This window comes from Geotrypetes seraphini, chromosome 16 (genome assembly GCF_902459505.1).
Source record: "Geotrypetes seraphini chromosome 16, aGeoSer1.1, whole genome shotgun sequence".
Taxonomy (NCBI): Eukaryota; Metazoa; Chordata; class Amphibia; order Gymnophiona; family Dermophiidae; genus Geotrypetes; species Geotrypetes seraphini.
Window position 1 is genome coordinate 1,345,258 of NC_047099.1, and position 21,389 is coordinate 1,366,646.

The window sequence follows — 21,389 nt, forward strand, 5'->3', positions numbered from 1 at the left end:
CTAACCTCTAGTGTTTAAATAGTGTCCCCAAATTACTAAACAGAAAGAGAAACCCCAGAGACAGTGATGGGTTCAGCTGCTATTTCTCTTGTTTCCCCAGGAATAGACAGAGTTTTTCCTGCTCATTCTTTTGGGAGAAGTCTGATTTTCTCTCTCTGCTCTTTGGGAAATGTGCATCTCTTCCCTCTTTGGACTTGGCACAGTGCTGTTCCCAGTTCTGCAGATTTAATTCTTGGTAAGAGTCTGTCTATGTTCTGTATGTGTGACTGAGTTGCAGTATTTTGCTGGCACACCGTTTTTGTGTAAGGATCTGTCTCCATCTGGCTTGCTTTGACTCTCTCTCTGTTGTGTTGCAGGGCCTTCATCCCCTGCTGCAGTTCTGCCTTTCACCCACCCCAGCCCCCCTGCAGCCCCTGCTGCCCGTCCTGGGCTGGGGATTGGCTGGGAGACGTCTGTCAGCATGCGGGGCTCATCCTACGTCATTCTGCAGTGCAGGGGCTGGGCTGGGGCTCTGGTCCTTTCCATTTCTGGAGCATCCTCCTCTTCCTCTTCCTCCTCAGTGCCTGGCATCCCTCCCGTGCCTGCTTCCCCTCTCTCCCTCTCACCAGCTCCTGCTGCCCCCCAAGCCCGGCTCCCATGCAGCACTGAGAGGGAAATGAAGCCTGTGATGGGGACTGGGTATCTCTCCTGCAGCAGCCCCCAGCACCCCCTCCTCCTCTTCCTCCGCCTTCTCTTCCTTGCCTCTCTGCTCCACAATGGAGCCTGTAACAAAGGTTAGTGATCGAGATCAATCCTGCATCCATCTCATCCTTTGTGTGGGTCTGCGTTTGTGTGTATACCTGACTCCGTGCCAGTGCATAGATCTGTCTGAGTCTTTGTGTGTTTGGATTGCAATATTTATCCTTCTGTAAGTCTGCACAGTGCATGTATCTGCATTGTACACACATCTATATTCTGTCGTGATGCTGTGTATGTATGGAGAGAGAGAAAGATAGGCAGACAGACAGACATACATGTTCCTTTCCTACCTAGTGTTATTTTCATTTTAGCAAGAAATATCAGTTAAGACAGAACCAGCTCTGGATCAATATACACTATCTTTATGCACAGAAAGGTGTGGGTTCTGTGTGCGACACATGAGAAATCTCTGGAGATGGGGACTGTAAACATGTCCAGAACATGTTAGCCACAGGTGCAAACACCAGAGAGAGTGTCACATAGGTGTGTGTGCACACGATTATACATGTGCTGTGCAAATGAAACTCTTCTGCTCTCCGATGTAGGCCCGGGCTGGAAAGCAAGAGGACGAGGGGTTCATGTTCACAGGGGAGAAGGGGCCACACAGTCACCATCACCACCTGTGAAAATAGGGGGGGAGGGGGAGGGAATGGATCAGCCATTATCATCTGAGGCATTTCCCTTCTCCACCCATAACCTAAGGAAACAGTCCCTGCATAGAACATCCCCATCCTTCTCTATTGTCTAATCCTCATAACCCCTCTCCCACAACTTCATCCCCCTACGTCCTCACTCGCTCTGTCCTCAAACATCTCCACCCATGTGTCTCTAAGCACCTTTCCCCATGTATCCCCACAGTCCTTCAACCCTTCCTCACACCTCATCTCTCTCACATTTGCCTCTGAAGACACTTTTCCCCGGGCCCGCCTCCTTTTTTATGACACTCCCTCCTTGCCTTGATTTCCCCGCCTTTCCTCTGAGCTACAAGCTTCTCTGTAAAGTGATTAATCTGCTCTTTCTGGGTCAGAGACTTATTTTCATAAGCCTGCAATGAATCCCTTTGCTTGGGGGGGGTGGGGGTGGGGGGGGGGAATCAGACAACAATGCACCTCTTTTTACAATTTGTGTAGTGAGATTAATATTGAGTATTTGGTGTTTTATGTGTTTGGATGGGGGATATGAGGGTATCTGGCATTCAATGGTGAGCAGCAGCTACAGTGAAACCCTGTTTTTCCAGCAGCCAATAAGCACAAACCATGGATCGAGGCAGAATATCAGGGCATCGTCATGGAGAATGACAACACGGTGCTACTGAATCCACCACTCTTTGCACTGGACAAGGATGCACCACTTCGTTACGCAGGTAACTCTAGGGAATGGTGGCGTAGAGAAGGAGTGAGAAAGAGAAGGAAGGAGAGGAAAGACAGAGAGATAGAGAGGACGTATGGGTGGGAAGAAGGAGAGATAGAGGAAGGATGGAGAAGGGAGATGGGGGGAGAGAGAGGAAGGAAGGGAGACAAAGGATGGAGAAAAGGGGGGGGGGAGAGGATGAGAGGCAGGATATGACTATGAGGAAAAGAGATTCTCAGTGGAAATGGTGAGGGAGGAATGGAAATAGAAAAAGAGACCAGATTTGGATGGAGAGAGAAATGATGTGTCAGTGGTGAATTTGTGATAAGTAAGTCTTAATCTCTCTCTTCCAATGGATTCTGAATGCTGATTCTTGTCCATGGTTTATTCTGTACCCCTACTTCCTGTGGGGGGTTCTGTCTTCTCTTTTCCTCACCCAGGAGAGATCTGCGGATTCCGGGTCCATGGGCAGGGGGCCCCTTTCGAGGCAGTTATCCAGGATAAATCTACAGGGGAGGGGCTAATCCGGGCTAAGGAGCCAATGAATTGTGAGGTGCAGAAGGAGCATACCTTCACCATCCAGGCCTTTGACTGTGGAGAGGGGCCTGATGGGGCCAACACCAAAAAATCACACAAGTAAGGGGCCCACCCCAGGTACTGGCTGCTCCAGTCCTAGAACTGTCATATCAGTCATCCATTGTCACGGTCAGCCATCAGAGTCACGGTATTATCACAGCATGCACAGCCATTTCTAAACATGGTCATTTTCATGGATGGAGAATTCTCACACCACAATTACTCTTTGTCTACTAGGGGTGGGAGGAATTTGTCATGGTTTATGCTTGCACTATAAATATCGCAGGGCCACCGTCCATGTACGAGTAAATGATGTGAATGAGTTTGCGCCAGTCTTTGTGGAGAAGGTCTACCGCGTTGCAGTGACCGAGGGCAAGATGTATGACCTGGTGCTCAAGGTGGAGGCCACCGATGGAGACTGTTCCCCTCAGTACAGCCAGATCTGCTACTATGAAATCCTTACACCCAACGTTCCCTTTGTCATTGACAATGACGGTGAGCAACCAACGCGACCTACTAGCCTGATCTCTATGTGCTCACCTTCCCACCATTCCCATGAACTTCTCTCTCACGTTATGTGTCCCTATATCCCTGCTCCTCTCCACCTTCGTTTCTTGTGACTCCTTATCTTATCTACAAGTAACGACCCTCTTTCTTTGCTTCCCCTCAGGGAACATAAAGAATACCGAGAAGCTAGATTACAAGGGGGATCAGCAATACAGGTTCACAGTGACAGCTTATGACTGTGGGAAGAAACGAGCATCTGATGATGCTGAGGTGGAAATTCAGGTTAAACCAACCTGCAAGCCATCTTGGCTGGGTAAGTGTCCATCCTTCCCACCTGTTCATCTGTCAGTCTCTCTAGGGGCTGGCTACGAGTGATAGAGAAATGCCTAGCTCCATGGCTCATTGTCTTCTGTCTTTCACAGACTGGAACAAGCGAATTGAGTACCTACCGGGTGCAGGGAGCAAGGCTCTCTTCCCTCACATTCATCTGGAGACTTGCGAAGAGCCACTGTGGAACATCCAGGCCACAGTAGAGCTGCAAACCAACCACGTAGCCAAAGGCTGTGACCGGGACAATTACTCTGAGAAGTCATTGCGTAGAATCTGCGGTGAGTGCAAATTCCACAGATCCAGCATGGCAGCCATGAAATGACTTCTACAGATCCATACCAGGAATATCGCAGATCTACCGTACCAGTCAGCGAATAAATACCAGAGATTCATCACACCAGCTGTAACATGAAATTGATTCCATTTCTAGGGAGAAATTCTAAAAAATAACCCCATGAAGAAATATGATTTCTTTTAAATACCAACCAGTGTAAAAGTCCATGTCTTGTTCATGTGGTCTGTACTTTGACATCAGGTGTGCACATGGATGGAGTTTGGCTGGACGGTACAGGTACTGTGATTTAGTGTGTTCTTGCTAAGCTCTAGGTGCAGGAGAATGACAAGGGGACAGAATTTGTCCTTATCTTGGGCCCAGCCACTGACCCTTAAGCCTTGCATTGAAGAATGCTGGTGTAGAAGGACCGAGGTTGAGACAGACACTAAAGAATGATAGTCTCTGGTATCCAGAGCAGATATTGTGATGTCATAATGCTTCATTCCACCAATAAGAGCCAACCTTATCAGTGATGTCATTATCCTATACTTGGTTCATATAAGAATCAGAGTATGAAAGGGCCCAGCCACTGACCCTCAAGACTTGCATTGAAGAACACTGGTGTAGAAGGACTGAGGTTGAGATAGACCCTAAAGAATGACACAAGATGGAGACAGATTCTGTCCCCATGTGATTCTTTAGGGAGTTTCCAGCAGCCTTAGAGCCTTATACAGAAAGATAGACACCTGCCTTTTCTTGATAAAGTAAGCTTCAGACAGGCCCTTTAAATCACTTTTGTAGGAGGCGTCCTCTTAATATATAATTTGCAGTAAGCCATCTAACTGGCACAGTATTGCACTTTTTAAAGCCCTGACCATTTCTATTTGAAGTTTGAATGGTTGCATAAATATCCTTTACAATGTCTCTAATCAGTGCAAGGTTCACTGTGCCTGTATATGTTGAAATCATTCAAGTGTAATGGGGAGATTTCTGTCCTGACCAGGTTCTGGGTCCTGGGAATGACATCTTTTTCTGCAGCTGAGCATACCTGTGTTGGGAAAATGTGTGTGCACTTCTAGGCAGCCAAAAATTCACTTAGAGGATTTAGCCATTCAATTCTTGTAATCCCTTCCCCAGGCTTTGAAAATGTACTCCATAATAACTAGATTAAATTTCTCACTCTCTTGGTTTCTCTGCAACTCTTTCTTCTCCTTTGAGCACTTTTTTATCTTTCTTAATTCATGTTTATCTCTGTGTGTTTCTCTTCATCTTTCTCTGTGTGCCATTCTCTGTCTTCTCAGTGTAGTCTCGCTCTGTCCCCTGTCTTACTGGTTGGGTGTCTGTTTTTCTCCCTCCTTGTCTCTCTCTGGCTCTTCCTGCTTCCCTGCGCTTATTCCTCTTTTCTCCCTTTGGAAATACAGGTGCCTCCACTGGTGAGCTAGACCTACTTCCAGCCCCAGGTCCTAACTCCAACTGGACGGCAGGACTGTCCATTCACTACAGCCAGGACAGCAGTCTGATCTACTGGTTCAATGGATCTCAGGCAACATCCATACCTCTAGGAGTTGTACAGGATGGGTTGAGTGACCACTTCACTCTCTCCCTTTGGATGAAACATGCTGTGGGGTCTGGCAAGCTGAAAAAAGAGGAGGAGACGGTGATTTGTAACACCATAAAGAATGGTAAGGGCCCTGGGGATCTGGGAAAGACAGAGATTTAGGGGCAACTCCTCGATGATAAGTTTATGGGTATCTGTGCACAGAAAGTGGGAAAAACATCTGAGTTATTTCAGATGTCTAAAACCCTCAGCTGCTATCAGATTACTCACCAGACTGGGGCAGCCAGTAAGAAACGTAACACCTAACACAGGATCATGGGCTAATACTGTACTGAGATGCCTGTTTTTTTTTAATCTGAGCTCAGTGTCTGTTCCAGAAGCCCCAGAGAACTGTGTCACTCAGTGATTCCTGCTGAGCCCTGGGAGTTCTATTCTCCCTGCAGTTCCTTAGAGAACAGAGACAGCTTCCAATCTAGAACCTGGTCCAAGAAATCTAGAACATCAAATAGGTAAATAAGGAATCTGGAGTTTGAAAACACAGCGGAGAGGAAAGCCAGAGAGGCCTCTAACGATGGGAAGAACAAGCCAGCTACAAGAGTCGTGAGGAAAAGATGTCAACTGTACAACAGTGGGCGATCCAAAGCAAACGTTATTTGCCAGCAGCATAGGCTCGACTGACACTGACATTATCATGTGCACTGTTGACAGCGGATTTTCTTCCTTCAGTTTCTCTAAAACTGCCAAATGTGAATTGCAAACTAAGGAACCACACATATTTATTTTGGCGAGAGACTCTTGATAAGGCAGAATTGCCAAAACACTGTCAGTGTCCAGTCTGTGCTTTGGATTGCCCACTGTTGTACGGTTGACGTCTTTTCCTCATGACTCTTGTATCTGGTTTGAAAACACAGAACATGAGGCATAAAGTCCAAAACTATCATCTTGGCACTCCTTCCAGCCTTTATTTTCTAAAATGAACCCAGAAATCAGAGCCAAGGATTCGGAGAGAGGAGTGAAACCAGGCCTATGAGGGTTTTGAGCTCCATGTTAGATAACTTGGAGCATGGCATTCGGGAGGAACAAAAGGGATCCTGAAAGTTCCTGAGAGAAGGTGGGTGCAAAACTGTGTTCCCCTTGTCTGTATGAGTGTGTAAGGGGGAGGGGGGAGTCAGTGTTTTAACATGGGTACCCCCAGGTACAGTGTTAAAGATCCCTGGGCTCTGTGCTAGTATCATATGTAGACAGCTGCATGGGAGGGATCTCTCACTCAAACCCTTCCCCCTCTTTTTTGACTATTTCATTCTGTAGAAGACAGTTACTCTCATTATTCTCTGGCCGTCCATGGCTGTCGCTTTTCCTTCCTCTACTGGTCACTGGTGGATACTGCACATCCTGTCAAATTCCTCTGGAAACTTGAGCAGGTAAAGAAAGCTTTTGAAAAATCTGTTGTGTTTTTGTTTATTGTCATTTGATATATACTGCCTTTCTATTACAACAATCAAAGCAGCTTACAATATCAAAATAATGACAGAAGGAAAAGAACTATAATCTTTGGATAGGAAGATGAACAGAGAATGGGAAAAGGAAGACAGAAAGAGGTTGCCGTCATTGCGGGATCCCACTTGCTCAAGAAAAGCCCCGGAAAAGAGTTGTATTTTTACAGCTGACATGAGCTTCATATATGAAGGCTCAGAGCAGAGGTTAGGAGGGAGAAAGTTCCAAAGAGATGGAGCAGTATAGAGAAATGTCCAGTGGAATCAAGTTGGAAACAAAAAACTAAGGGAGTGGTAAGTCAATAAATAAATGGGTCAGGGTCAGACTTTTATGCTGGATTTGAGAAGACACTAGAAACCCATGGTGTCAGAACAGCAACGGCGTTACAAGATCAAAGCATTGTACATGGGTAGGGAGTCAATTGGAGGTGTTTTGAACAGATTGTAGTCTTTGCCTTTTGATACCAGTAAAAGTCATATTATCATAGTCATGTATGGATCTAACTAGAGCAAAAACATGGTCTAAGCAAGGAGACGCATCTACGATGTAGTTTTGACTGGTATGGATGTAATGTAGTGTCAAATAACTAGATCTAACAACAGAGGCTATCTGGAGGCCAAAGGCATAATCAAGATGGACACCTAAATATGTGATTTCCTTCTTTTATTACAATAACCTTCTTGTTTTTCCTTTCTCTCTCTCTGTGGCTCCTCCTGCTTTAACCATAACAGGTCTGTGATGACGAGTGGCACCATTATGCACTGAACCTGGAGTTTCCTACAGTCACGCTCTTTGTTGATGGGGTATCCTATGATCCTGCCCTCATTCATGACAACGGGCTCCTTCACCCTCCCAGGCATGAAATCCACCTCATGATCGGAGCATGCTGGACAGGTAATCTGCCCAACTCGGCTGTGATGAGGAGAGCTGTGAGCAGATCCATCCACAGACACTTTTTATTCTGAAGACGATTGAGGAATTGATGGAGATAAAAACCAGAGAAAACAAATATAGCTTAGGTCCATGAAGGTTTAGTGGAGAGGATCAGTTTGCAGTGCTGAAAAATTGCAATTTGATGGCCCAATGCACATGTAAAATCTGACTCCCTAGATATTTGATTTTGATTTTATTTCTTATATACCGCTATACCGTGAGGTTCAAAGTGGTTTACAATGAAGATAGATTAAAGATACATTAAAATAAAATAAATAAAAATGGTACTTTGGATTTCCCTAGATGTCCTGAAGGCTCATAATCTAGCTATCAAGTTCTTCTAATAGTAGATCTTATGGAAGACAAACTAAATGGTAATGGGGTGGGGGATGGGTAGGGAGACATTTAGATAGAGAGACTGAGAAATAGAGAGAGAGACTGGAATAGAGAACAAGAAAAAGAGAGAGAAATAAAGGGAGAGGGACCCTGAGATGGAGAATGAGAGACAGAGAGAGATGGTTCTCCGGTCTTCCACCTTTCTTCCACAATATACATATTGAGGTCTTGTAAGATTGTCTCATGATGAAATCACTGAGCGTTTTCTAACATATGGGGACAGACTTAAAGAATTCAATATGTATACTTTGGAAGAAAGGTAGGAGATAAAAATATGATTAAAAAACATTTAAATACCTTCATGGTATAAATACACAGGAGGTGAGTCTCTTTCAATTGAGGGGGCATAGGATGATGATGAAAGGGGACAGACTCAGGAGTAACCTAAGGAAATACTTCTCTGTGAAAAGAGTGTTGAAGTGCACAGAATGACCTCCCAGTGGAGGTGCTGGAGATGACAACTGTTTTGCTTGGCACAAGTTTATATGATCTCTAGGTGAGAGGATGGGATAGTAGATGGCATGGATTGGCATGGTGCGCCCTCACCTGGAGTACTGCGTCCAGCACTGGTCGCCATACATGAAGGACACGGTACTACTCGAAAGAGTCCAGAGAAGAGCGACTAAGATGGTTAAGGGGCTGGAGGAGTTGCTGTACAGTGGAAGATTAGAGAAACTGGGCCTTTTCTCCCTCAAACAGAGGAGATTGAGAGGGGACATGATCGAAACATTCAAGGTACTGAAGGGAATAGACTTAGTAGATAAGGACAGGTTATTCACCCTCTCCAAGGTAGGGAGAACGCGAGGGCATTCTCTAAAATTGAAAGGGGATAGATTCCGTACGAACGTAAGGAAGTTCTTCTTCACTCAGAGAGTGGTAGAAAACTGGAACGCTCTTCCGGTGTCTGTCGTAGGGGAAAACACCCTCCAGGGATTCAAGACAAAGTTAGACAAGTTCCTGCTGAACCAGAACGTACGCAGGTAGGGCTAGTCTCAGTTAGGGCGCTGGTCTTTGACCAAGGTCCGCCGCGTGAGTGGACTGCTGGGCACGATGGACCACTGGTCTGACCCAACAGTGGCAATTCTTATGTTCTTATGATGCATCATTTTCTCTGTTTCTATGCACAGAGGATCTGCAAGGAACAGAAAGGGACTGTAGAACTGAAGAGATGGTGTGGATGAGCAGACTAGATAGTCCACATGAATTTTGTCTGCTGTAATTTCCTGTGTTTCTGTGAGGGACATATGTACATGGGCTGTGGCGCATGCCAGAACACACCATTTCTAAAGTCATGTTCTTTATTGTACATTTTTTCTTTCTTGCAGATGAAAAGAAAGAAAAAGTAACTGAGAACTCCACAGATGCAAACCAAGGTAGAGCTCTCTTTGTAGGGTGTCTATCAGCCTATCTTTGTCTTTGCTGTCCTTCTACCTATATCTGTCTTTCTCCTTTGATGTTCTTCAATACTTTCCTTTAGGAGACTCAGTGCAGATACACAGATATTTTCATGGGTACCTGGCCGGCTTTACAGTCCGTCCAGGAAAACTGGAGAGCCGTGAAGTGATAGAGTGTCTTTATGCCTGTCGCGAAGGCTTGGACTATAGTGACTTTGACAGCCTTGGAAAAGGAATGAAGGTAAATTATTTGCCTCAAAGACTCCATATAACCAAGAGCATGCACAGTTCAATCAAGTACAGTCCATTTATATGGTCCTGTATATGTTTGGATTTTTTACTGGGTCTATAATACAATCAGAGCCTAACTGATCTGTCTGTGATGTTGAATGTTCTCCCCCCACCCCCACCCCCACCCCTTAGGTGTACAATACTGTCAGTGTCTGTTTGAGCCCTCCACGTTGCTTCTGGATGTCTCATAGGTCTTCCACTTAACCATCTTTCTCCCCTTCAATCCATTCAAAATTCTGCTGCATGACTTATATTCTGCCAGTCGCTCTGCTTATATCATTCCTCTCTTCAAGTCACTTCATTGACTCCCTATTCATTTCTGCATACAATTCAAACTCCTCTTATTGACTGTACAGCTCCTCAATATCTTTCCTCTCTAATCCCTCCTTATACTCCTTCCTAAGAACTCAGTTCATTGGGTAAGCCTCTCTTATCTGCACCCTTCTCCTTTACTACCAACTTCAGACTACGTTCCTTCTCTCTTGCTGCACCCTACACCTGGAATGACCTGCCTGAGTCAGAACGTCAAGCTCTGTCCCTGGCAATATTCAGATACAGATTAAAAGCCCACTTTTTTGAGATTGCTTTTAACTCCTAACTCCCACTCACTTATAAAGCACCCATGCTTGAGAGAGCAGTAGTAATAGAAGTTGTCCTGTTTTGTCAGACATTTAAACACTTGAAAAGTATTAATATAGAACCAAATCTTTTCCAGAGAAGAGAAAATGGTAAAACTAGTGGACATAACTTGAGATTGCAGGGAGGAAGGCTTAAGAGTAATATTAGAAAATTATTTTTCATGGAGAGGGTGGTGGATGGTAGGAATGCCCTCCCGAGAAAGGTGGTGGAAAGCATGGAATAAACACAGAGGAGTTCTAATTAGAAAACAAATGGTAAAAATTAAATAACTAAGGCCAGTATTGGACAGACGTGTATAGTTTGTGTCCCATATATGGTGATTCGGTGTAGGATGGGCTGGGGAGGGCATCAAACTAACTTGGAACATGAGGATGTTACTAGCCAGACTCTATGGTAGATATCCTGCAAACAGGATGGTTGGATAGGTTGGAGTGAGCTTAGAGGCAACTTCAGCAGTTGAAACCTAGGACAATACCAGGTGGACTTTAGTCTATGGCCCAGTAATATCAAAGAAGAGATAAGTTAATATAATCATGTATTTTTAATGAGAATAACTAATGGGCAGACTGGATGGACCATTCAGGTATTTATCTGCCGTCATTTACTATGTTACTAAGTCTGTTTGATTAGATTGTAAGCTCCATTGAGCAGGGACTATCTTTTGAATGTTTTCTCTTAGGCTTTCATGGCTGGCATCATGATTGTTGCAGTTGTCCAGGTCTCGCTACATCAGGTAGGTAGAATCAACATTTCAGCCATCATGCTGTGGCTTTCTTCATGCCCTAAAGAAGGCCACAGCATGATGACTGAAACATTGGTTTTACCTGGCGAGACCCGGCCAACTTCAACAGTCATATTTCTTGAATGTTTTAATATTCAGCGCTATAGAAACGATAGTAGCATGTTCTATTCCTCCCCATCTGAGAAAAGGTCTGCAGTGGATGTTGAATAACAGAACAAAAAAGACGACTCTCACAACGGCATTTAACTTTCTTCATCTTCGACAGGCATTAAACTCTTCTGTAAATTAGTTGCCATCCACTCCATCTTTTCTAAAGGAACATTTAGGACCCCTGAAGATGTTTTAATCGAAACACAGAGCGTGTTGGGTCTTCATTTCTCAAAAGCAAAATGGATTACAATTACTATCTATTCCCCACCACCACCATGGGGATGTGTACAATACAGTTGGTGCCTGATTGAGCTCTCCATGGTGCTGAATGTCCTGTCCCTCTCCTCTCCCATGGGAGTGGGTACAGTAGCTAGTTAGTGCCTGATTGAGCTCTCCATGGTGCTGAATGTCCTGTCCCTCTCCTCTCCCATGGGAGTGGGTACAGTAGCTATTAGTGCCTGATTGAGCTCTCCATGGTGCTGAATGTCCTGTCCCTCTCCTCTCCCATGGGAGTGGGTACAGTAGCTATTAGTGCCTGATTGGGCTCTCCATGGTGCTGAATGTCCTATCCCTCTCCTCTCCCATGGGAGTGGGTACAGTAGCTACTTAGTGCCTGATTGGGCTCTCCATGGTGCTGAATGTCCTATCCCTCTCCTCTCCCATGGGAGTGGGTACAGTAGCTACTTAGTGCCTGATTGAGCTCTCCATGGTGCTGAATGTCCTGTCCCTCTCCTCTCCCATGGGAGTGGGTACAGTAGCTACTTAGTGCCTGATTGAGCTCTCCATGGTGCTTTTGGAAGCACTTAGCCATTTAACTACAAATTAATGCCTATCACGTGAATAAATGCTAATATGACATCAATTTGGTGCACTTTTATTTCATTAAAACTTTTTTTTTATTCCACTTATTCCTAAGTGGATTACAACAATCAAACATATCTTATATAAACAACTGAAAAAACCCCCAACAACAGTGCAGACATTACAAACTAATATCTGCCAATATATCACAGTTCACAGGACATCATAATCATTACAAAATGTTAGCTGCCAAAAAATCCCTTATACAGTAAAGGACAGATCTAAAATTCAGAGGAGAAGTACTACCAAAAATATAACCCCCCCTAGCTTATAGAATATGTGTGTGTTATAGACCCACATGAGAGAAACAATATATTCAGCCCTGGGGACAGCTTAATCGGGCTTAACTGTGTTTTATGGATCCACCAAGCTGAGGAGGTAACAAGGTGTATTACAGGTCCATATGAGAGGAAGCAGGACAGTGAGCACCAAAAGCAGTTTGTAGAGATTAAACTAAACTAAACCTTAAGTTTGTATACCGCATCATCTCCATAAAGATAGAGCTCGGCACGGTTTACAGGTAATTCAATAAATGAGGGAAGGACATAAGAAATTAGAGGTTAGGAAGAGGATAGCTAGCTTTACATTTTCAATAGATAGCTTTACGTTTTGGAGAAAAGCCAAGTTTTCAGATGCTTTCGGAATAATTGGAATGAGCCTAGGTTCCGCAGCGGGGTAGGGAGGTTATTCCAAAGCTCAGTGAATTTGAAGAAAAGGGATTTCCCTAATTTACCTGCATACATGACGCCTTTTAGCGAGGGGAAAGATAGTTTGAGTTTGTGGGCGGATCCGATTGAGACAACAGGGCAGATATTCAGTTGACAGCTGATCATATAACCTTTAGATGAATAACTGTGTATTTCCAGCAGCACTTTTATTTTGCAAATCTGTATGTAACTTTATATGTCTGTCTATCATACGTATATGTATAATTTATATAATTATAGGTGAATCTTGCCGGTGATATATAACTTTGAGTATCCTCACTCTGCCCCCTTTCCTTGACAGAAGTATAGAAGAGTGAGTTGACTGCTCATTGCATTAACACTTTTGAATATTGGCCAAATGTTTCTTTCCTCTCTCTGTTTTCCTTTTATTTTCTAATTCCTTTTCCTTCCCTTCTCCCACAGGTCCATGTGAATCCCTCTCAGACTCTCCTCACCTTGGAGGGAGATGACCTGGAAACATTCAACCACGCTATCCAGCATGTTGCCTACATGAACTCCCTGCGCTTTGCCACTCCTGGGGTCCGGCCCCTCAAACTCTCCACCATTGTCAAGTGAGTCACCCAATGACAAAACAAGAAGCAGAATATTGTCCAAAAAGCTGCTACTATTTGGATTGGCCTCCGTGAAGACGGGATATAGGGCTGGATGGAGCATTGGTCTGATCCAGTGAGGCGATTCTTCTGTTCTTATCTTGTCAAGTATTGTACAGTGAATCATGCAATCAACCTCTCCAGACTAGGTGATAAACAGTATTAAATGGTTTCAGGTTTCATTTTAGGCTGTTAGCACCCAAATCTTCCTTCTCCCCCCAAAGCTTCCTATAAGGTGCCAGCAGTCTTCTCCCTTTGATTTTGTCATTGATATGGAGCAGGAATACCACGTTTCAATTCTAAGGGCAGACTATTTATTTTAAAATTTCGGTTTACATAATTTTACATATAAAACAAACATGAACCAATAATCTTAAGAAGTTCAACTATAAAAAGAATGAGAGCCAAAAAAGGCGTATACAAAGAATCATGGGAAAATTCTTCAACAAGCCGCAGTCATAAAGGATCAGTATCTAGAAAAAGGCATTCACAAATAACAAAGTTGCCCTTTTCACAATATTTCTGTAATTGGTTCACAAGTGAGTTCCACAGTTTAACCCCTGCACAACAGAAGGTCATTTTACTGGTTTCAACATATTTTGCATTGCCTGCCCCTCACCATTGAAACCACATTATCGATGCACCACACCTAATGCAGGTGGAGGACTCCTGTACAGCTTAAAGGAAACACTGCCGAGACCTATTATTCTCCTAGGACAAGCAGGATGAGTCAGCCACATATGGGTGTTGTCCCAACAGCTCCCAATTTGCGGATAAGCTCTCCAATAGCTCAGAGAGATTTTTTATTTTTTTTTCTCTGAGCACGTGCAGTGCCATCACTCTTCCCAGAAACTTTGTGGTTTGTGCTTTCCCATGCGTTTTTCTCTTCACTGTGTTCTCATGCTCCATTGCTTGGTCTGGTTTTCAGGGTAACTGAAATCTCATTAGCTGGATTCAAAGCCCAAATATATTCACTCATATCTGATGCATATTCACTGCTGAGATATTGATCTTTCTAGAGATTACAAGAATGGGTCTCATGAATCAGTACAGGAATCAGAATCGCTGGCTGGTAGAAGAGCCCCACTAGCACCACCAGGGTCTCCACTAATTGTTCTCGGAATATTTTGAACTTTCTGAAATGACTCTTCACTTGCTCTGCTTCCTTCCAGATGTTTCAGTGAGGAATCCTGTGTCTCCATTCCAGATGTCGAGGGCTATGTGGTAGTGCTGCAGCCTGATGCTCCACAGATAACACTGAGTAGTAAATCCCATTTTGCCCGTCCTGCTTCAGAGTTTGAGAGCCCCGAAGGAGCGCCTGTCTTCCCAGAACTGCGAATCATGTGCTCCATTTCCCACCAGGTGGTAGCCAAGAAGGATGAGAGCTGGCAAGGCACAGGTAGGCATCCTGGAAGCAGTGGCTCTAGAGACAGGAAGCAGGGGCTATAGGGACAGGATGTACTTTTTAAAGCAATAGGCAGCCATGTTTCCAAGTGCAGGAGTTGGTGGTTCTAGAGACAGGAAGTAAAAGTTCTAGGAAAATAATTCAAGAGTGTTAGGAAGGAAAACTGCCTGCTGGCAGAGAAATGTGATGTTGCAGAGTCCGAAAGTGATGTGAATAGGCCTCGGTTTTGGTAGTTGTGCAGTGTCGTGTCATCATGTATAGGAAATGATATGATGAGGAAGAGGGGAATGCATCAGTAGATCCAGAAAGAGGGAAGGTGAAGTCAGAGACAAGCTGAGCTCAGCTGCCTTACATGAGAAAGGGGGCAGAGACTTGTGTCTGAATTCATGAGAGAATGGGATAGGCACATGGGAAGAGATAATGGTTACTGTGGATGGGCAGACTGGAGGGGCCATCATAGAATTTTGTTTCTGCAAATTGGCGCTTCACGAAATTAGTTACCACTCTTTTCAGCCACAGTGGCAAAATAACACTCAGAATTTAGGAAGTTGGTTGGTTGGACTGAGCACCCCCTCGGAAAATAGAATAGATTCCTGGGAGTGTGTGTGTGTGGATGGGGGAGAGATACAGCTTTCCCTCAACTCTTGCTTTCCTGTAACTTTTGCACAGTGATGGACACTCGGATGTCTGATGAGATTGTTCACAACCTGGATGGCTGTGAAATTTCGCTGGTAGGAGATGACCTGGACCCAGAGAAGGAGGCTCTCCTCGTAGACACCTCCTTACTGCAGCAGCGAGGATTGGAACTCATCAATGCCTCGGCTTATTTCTCCATTGCAGGTAATTTGCCCCCTCATCTCTTTCTCCTCTCACTCACACCAGGTCAATGGCTCTTTAGTTTCTTCCTCCTGTCTTTGATCGATACTGCAGGGGTGGATGATAAGATTGTGTAACACAAGCTGCCCCCTTTCCTCTGCAGGTGTAGAGAGCATTGCGGTGTACGAGGAAGTGCTGAGACAGGTGCGCTATCGCATCGCACGGGGCGTGGCACTGTATGAGAGGACGTTTCGCCTCTCCTGCACAGAGATGAATGGACGATATTCCAGTAACGAGTTAACTGTACAGGTAGGACCTGTGGGTGGATGAGGGTTAAATGCTAATCAGCACCACATCTACAAACTGTAATATGCTGCTTGTCCAAAGATTGGCTCAGACGCTCCACATGGTCCACGTTCTGGAAGCTGACCTTCTGTTAGGCAGGCATGGAAAGGATCTTACCTCCCTCGCTCTGTCTCACTTGCACCACTTAATGTTGAAATTTAGAATAGAGTTAACCACTAGCACTGGCTTTTAAAGAGTTTCCCGAACTTGGGGCTGGTGTGAAAGATCCAGCCCCACAGACAGGGCTCTTCAGCTTGGAAAAGAGACGGCTGAGGGGAGATAGGATTGAAATCTACACAATTCTGAGTGGAGTGGATCGATTTTTCATTCCGTCAAAAATGACAAAGACTCGACGAACTTACAGGGAAATACTTTTAAAACCAATAGGAGAATAGTTAAGCTCTGGAACGCGTTGCCAGAGGTTGTGGTAAGAGCGGATAGCGTAGCTGGTTTTAAGAAAGGTTTGGACAAGTTCCTGGAGGAAAAGTTCCTAGTCTGTTATTGAGAAAGTCATGGGGGAAGCCACTGCTTGCCCTGGATCGGCCAACGTGAGAACGGGCTACTGGGCTTGATGGACCTTTGGTCTGACCTAGTAAGGCTGTTCTTAAGTCTTTCTTACTTTAGGCCCCAGTGGAGCTGAAAAGGGGGAGGGGTGGCCTTTCTCCCACTGTATTACTTCAGGTTTTCTTTTACTTTCTTTCTTTAAGAATGTTTTTCCTTTCATGCTGTTTGTGCCTAATGTAAATGACTTAATTGTAATTCATCAATGTGCAGTTACACAATATGCAGAAGTGTCTGTTTGGGGGGGTGTTAATGATCGACATAATTGGATCTTGCTTTTCTCTCCCGCTGTTTCTCTGGCTCCCGCCCTGCTTTTTTCCCAGGCGAACGCCCTACACAGCATGAACAGAGCAGCCCACCCCAATCATGCTCTCACTGCGCAGCAGTACCTGCACGGGGCTCACCAAATCGCCCCCGAGCTGGCCAAGCATAACTTGGCAAGTAACCACCACTACTCCAGTAAGTGTCAGCCCCTAGCACGGGAGACAGCGAGGAAAAAGTGGTTTTGAAAATTCTAGAACATGTGCTAATCACAATCCTTTGTTTTGAAACAAGCCGTTCTAAAGGGGAGGGGCAGCGTTTGCTAGAAAGTAGAGAATGACCCGGGGACAACATTTTCCTGTCCCTGCCCCATCCCTGCACAAGCCTCAAACACTTTAAAATCATAAGTGTTTGAGGCTTGTGTGGTTAAAGCAGAGCTTAAAGGGGAAAAAATTTGTCCCCATGTCATTCTCTATTAGAAAGTTCAATAATGGCATTTTGTCTTCTTTCTGAAAGACTGAAACATTGAAATGGTGATGTTGCTCTAGGTTCTCTGGGAGGGTTCTAGAGCTCTTTTGGAATGCATTTCCCATTTGAACGTCTTTCAGAACTATGTTTTAGGAGATTCACTGGCCAGTTGCTGATTCACTTACTGTATTTTAGGGTATTCTATTGCAGTGGTTCCCAACCAGTTAGTCAGGTTTTCTGGATAGCTCTAATGAATATGCCTGAGAGAGATTTGCATATAATGGAGATGCCCCATGCATATTCATTAGGGTTATCCTGAAAACCTGACTGGATGGTGGCCCTCCAGGACAGGGTCCAGAATAATATTGGCCATGGGGAGGTTGTTGAGGTTGGTAGGTACCAGAATTTTTTGGATTTCAGAAAACATTCTTTAGTTGTCTGGAGAATTTTTGTCCGTGAACGGTGCAGGATGTACTGAAGTCAAAGAAGGTGTTTCATGTAAAAATGAGGGGGAGGGGGGGAATATAAGGGAATACACATGGGGGAGGGAGTGTGAGGAAACGTCTCTTCTGATCACGGGATTGTTTTGCTATGGAGGGGGACTGAGAAACACGAGGAAGAGCAAAAGCAATAGAGGCTGAAACTTGCTTAGCACAATTTCTCCCTGTGCATTTTCTAGTGGTTCCTAGTGCTGCCACCATCATTATCATCGTGTGTGTGGGGTTCCTGGCCTTGATGGTTGTCCTTGGCATCTTCCGCATCCATTCCATCCACCGGCGAGTCAGTCAAGAGGACAACAGTGCAGGCGGGAAGGATAATGAGATGTTCTGGGATGATTCTGCATTGACCATTATAGTCAATCCTATGGAGGTGAGAGGTGAAGGTGGGTGAAGCTGAGATGGAGAGGGTGGGTGGCGGAGAGAGGAACACTCAAAAATCAAACAAAATGGAATAAACCAATACAGTTACTGGATACCCAAAACAAGGCTTATCAATAGTAAAGTGCTATATCTCAGAAATCCACACCAATTTCTCATAGGCTTTAATGTGGAAGGGGTTTCATTCGTTGATGCAAAAGCCTTCAATACTCTCATCCTAAGCTTTGGTTATCAGACGGGTCCCCCACCCTTTTTGTATTTCTTCCCTCCAAAGCTACTGTCGTAGTAAGTCTTGTATGTTACAATGTACATTTCCCCTATATTTTTTTTGTTTTTATTATGTACAAATCACTTAGAAGATTGAGAGGCAGTATATCAAATTTTTATTCAAACTTGAAACTTCAGAAATCTTAATTAAAATTATATTATGACAAACTTTATTTGTGATTTTTTTTCCCCACTCATTTTTACTTTAAAATGTTTACTATTCACTTTTTCTTCTTTTTAATGATGTTCCTTTGGGGAATATAGGCAATCCCCTCTCATCGATAAGAGTACAATGGAGATCCTTGCTTTACTCCTCCAGCCGATCACTTAACGTCTCGTGTTTTATTGTAACTCTACAGGCACTTTACTATTGATAAACCTTGTTTTGGTGAAGAGAGGAGACATATACAGAGAAAACAGAAGAGAGGGAAAATAAGGGAAGGAAAAGATGAACAGAGATGTAGAGGAGAGATAGATGGGAAGCCAGAAAGACAAGTAGAGGAAGAAACAGAGAGGAAAGATGGGGAGAGGAAGAGAGAATGGGAGAGAAATAGGAGGGAAGAGAACGAGAGCAAGAGGAGGAAATGAGAAATGTGATGGGCAGAGGTTCCAGGAGTGCTTTTCCACGTTCTGTGCTCCTTTTTCTGAATTTCTCAGTCTTATGAGCAAAGCCCTGAAGAAGGAGAGGCCGAGAAGGGACATAGCAGCGAGTCCGAAGACCAGAAGATGTTGGGCGAGACAGACGGAGCCAGCAACCTGCGATGCAACTGAAAGGCAAATTCTGGGCCTCCAGCATCAATGTGGCTTCTAGTCCGTTTTCCTTGAAGATCGATCAGGATCAGTTTTGGGGAGGGGGAACAAGGAATCTCACACCCCAGTCATAAAGCACTCAACAATTTCAAAACACATTCCAGTCATCAGCCATCGCACTTAAGAACAGCAGAACACTAAGCGAACTCTCCCTTTCCCTCATTAACCAGTCAAATATTCACTGATAAAGACAGAGGAGGGAAGGACAGAGAATGCAGAAGGAGAAGCTGACAGCTCTTAGTTATTTAAGCCCTCCTGAAAGATGCCACCTCTGATCATTTTATCTTCTTTATTTCTATTCTGCCGAGCCAACAATCCTTCTCCTCATCAGATCACAGCATATAACTAAAAATTCAAAGCATAACAAAATAAGGAACACAGATAAAACACAAACACAGTAAAATCACTGAACAGAGACAGTCAGCTCAGCACCAGTAATATCAGACCCCGTGTCTGGCTCTTATCCGACCCACCTCCCCCCATGTTCCATCAGCTGCCTCTCTGGGAACACACTGGTCCTCAGGGTCAGCTGGATGGGGCTGAATGATGGGAGGGTGGGCTATGGGGGTACAACACAGATGAATGTTATATTATAAATATATTATACGATATGATATATTTTTTCAATGTCTCACTGTAACGTGTAACCGTTTCGTTCTTGTGCGTTATCTGTCTAGGTTTCAATGCACCTCACTTCTGTACCACTCATTAAAATGAACTTGGAAAGGACTGGGTTTTAAGAAAAATACTTGGAGTCTGTCGTTCTTCCTCAGTGGGAAATGATGAGAGAGTTGGAGAATGATCGGCTGCTTGTGATGAAGTTTTATGCTGACAAATGGGGAGTTATGCGGTGGGGATAATTCGCTATTACTCACCTAAAGTTAGATACTAGGATGAGGCGAGCTAAGCGGAAATTTCATATAGAATAATGCCTATTGGCGCAAGCACTTCTGCTCGCTCGATGGCTGGCGTAAACGTAGGAAGTTAGTGTGTATAAGTATATGCATTGAGTCACGTGTCCTTATTCACGCATTATGCTTAGAAACAGAGAAAAGTGAGGGCAAACACCATGTGGCCTATCCTTTTTGTCCATTCGTCTAGAGATCCTATGGACTAGTCCCAAACTTTCTCAAATTCAGATACGCTTTTTGTCTCCACCAGGAGGCCTTTCCACATATGTTCCACCCTTCCATGAAGAAGTATCTCCTCAGGTTACTTCCGAGTCGGTCCCCTTTCACTTTTATCCTCATTCCAGAACTTCCTTTCAATTCCTTCTTAGCCTGGAGGTATTTCAAGATCTTTATCACATCTTCCCTTTCCCGTCTTTCTTCCAGAGTATACATAGTCATTGTTGCAGTTGTCTGGATGGTCACAAATTTGAATTTTAGTGGGAGACTTTCCTGCCTCAGTCAATCAGGTCTGAAGACACACTATCTATACAGACAAACTGCAGACCTCACAGCACACCCTGAAGAAAGCCACAGCATGATGGCTGAAACGTCAGTTCTACCTACCCAGATCCAGCGAGACCCAGACAGCTGCAACAATTATGACGCCAGCCGTGGAAGCCTACAAGAAAATACATATATATGGAGATCGGTAAGCGTAATGACAGACCATCAACCATTTTAGTAAGAACATAAGAATTGCCACTGCTGAGTCAGACCAGTGGTCCATCATGCCCTGCAGTCCGCTCACATGGAGGCCCTCTGGTCTAAGACCAGCACCCTAACTGAGACTAGCCCTACCAGCGCACGTTCTTGTTCAGCAGAAACTTGTCTAACTTTGCCTTGAATCCTTGGAGGGTGTTTTCCCCTATAACAGCCTCTGGAAGAGCGTTCCAGCTTTCTATCACTCTCTAGATGAAGAAGAACTTCCTTACGTTTGTACGGAATCTATCCCCTTTCAACTTTAGAGAGTGCCCTCTTGTTCTCCCTGCCTTGGAGAGGGTGAACAGCCTGTCCTTATCTACTAAGTCTATCCCCTTCAGTACCTTGAATGTTTCGATCATGTCCCCTCTCAATCTC

At 44.5% G+C, this 21,389-nt stretch overlaps 1 protein-coding gene across 4 annotated transcripts; it reads left to right on the forward strand.

Annotated features, from left to right (window-relative positions):
- The first annotated feature begins 602 nt into the window (after positions 1 to 602).
- CLSTN3 (calsyntenin 3) lies at positions 603 to 19,848 on the forward strand. 4 transcript variants are annotated; one of them, XM_033923927.1, is made up of 18 exons: positions 603 to 773; positions 1,976 to 2,101; positions 2,529 to 2,724; positions 2,951 to 3,159; positions 3,335 to 3,484; positions 3,594 to 3,779; positions 5,197 to 5,457; positions 6,642 to 6,754; positions 7,559 to 7,721; positions 9,482 to 9,529; positions 9,634 to 9,791; positions 13,364 to 13,512; positions 14,724 to 14,950; positions 15,626 to 15,796; positions 15,936 to 16,081; positions 17,002 to 17,137; positions 18,087 to 18,277; positions 19,210 to 19,848. In XM_033923927.1, exons 1-18 carry the CDS (start codon positions 656 to 658, stop codon positions 19,321 to 19,323), a joined length of 2,862 nt encoding a protein of 953 aa, XP_033779818.1. In that variant the 5' UTR covers positions 603 to 655; the 3' UTR covers positions 19,324 to 19,848. The 4 variants fall into 4 exon arrangements, with proteins under 4 accessions (XP_033779818.1, XP_033779819.1, XP_033779820.1 ...); XM_033923928.1 differs by having other exon boundaries at positions 1,979 to 2,101; XM_033923929.1 differs by having other exon boundaries at positions 18,087 to 18,290; positions 19,210 to 19,270.
- The last annotated feature ends 1,541 nt before the right edge of the window (positions 19,849 to 21,389 follow it).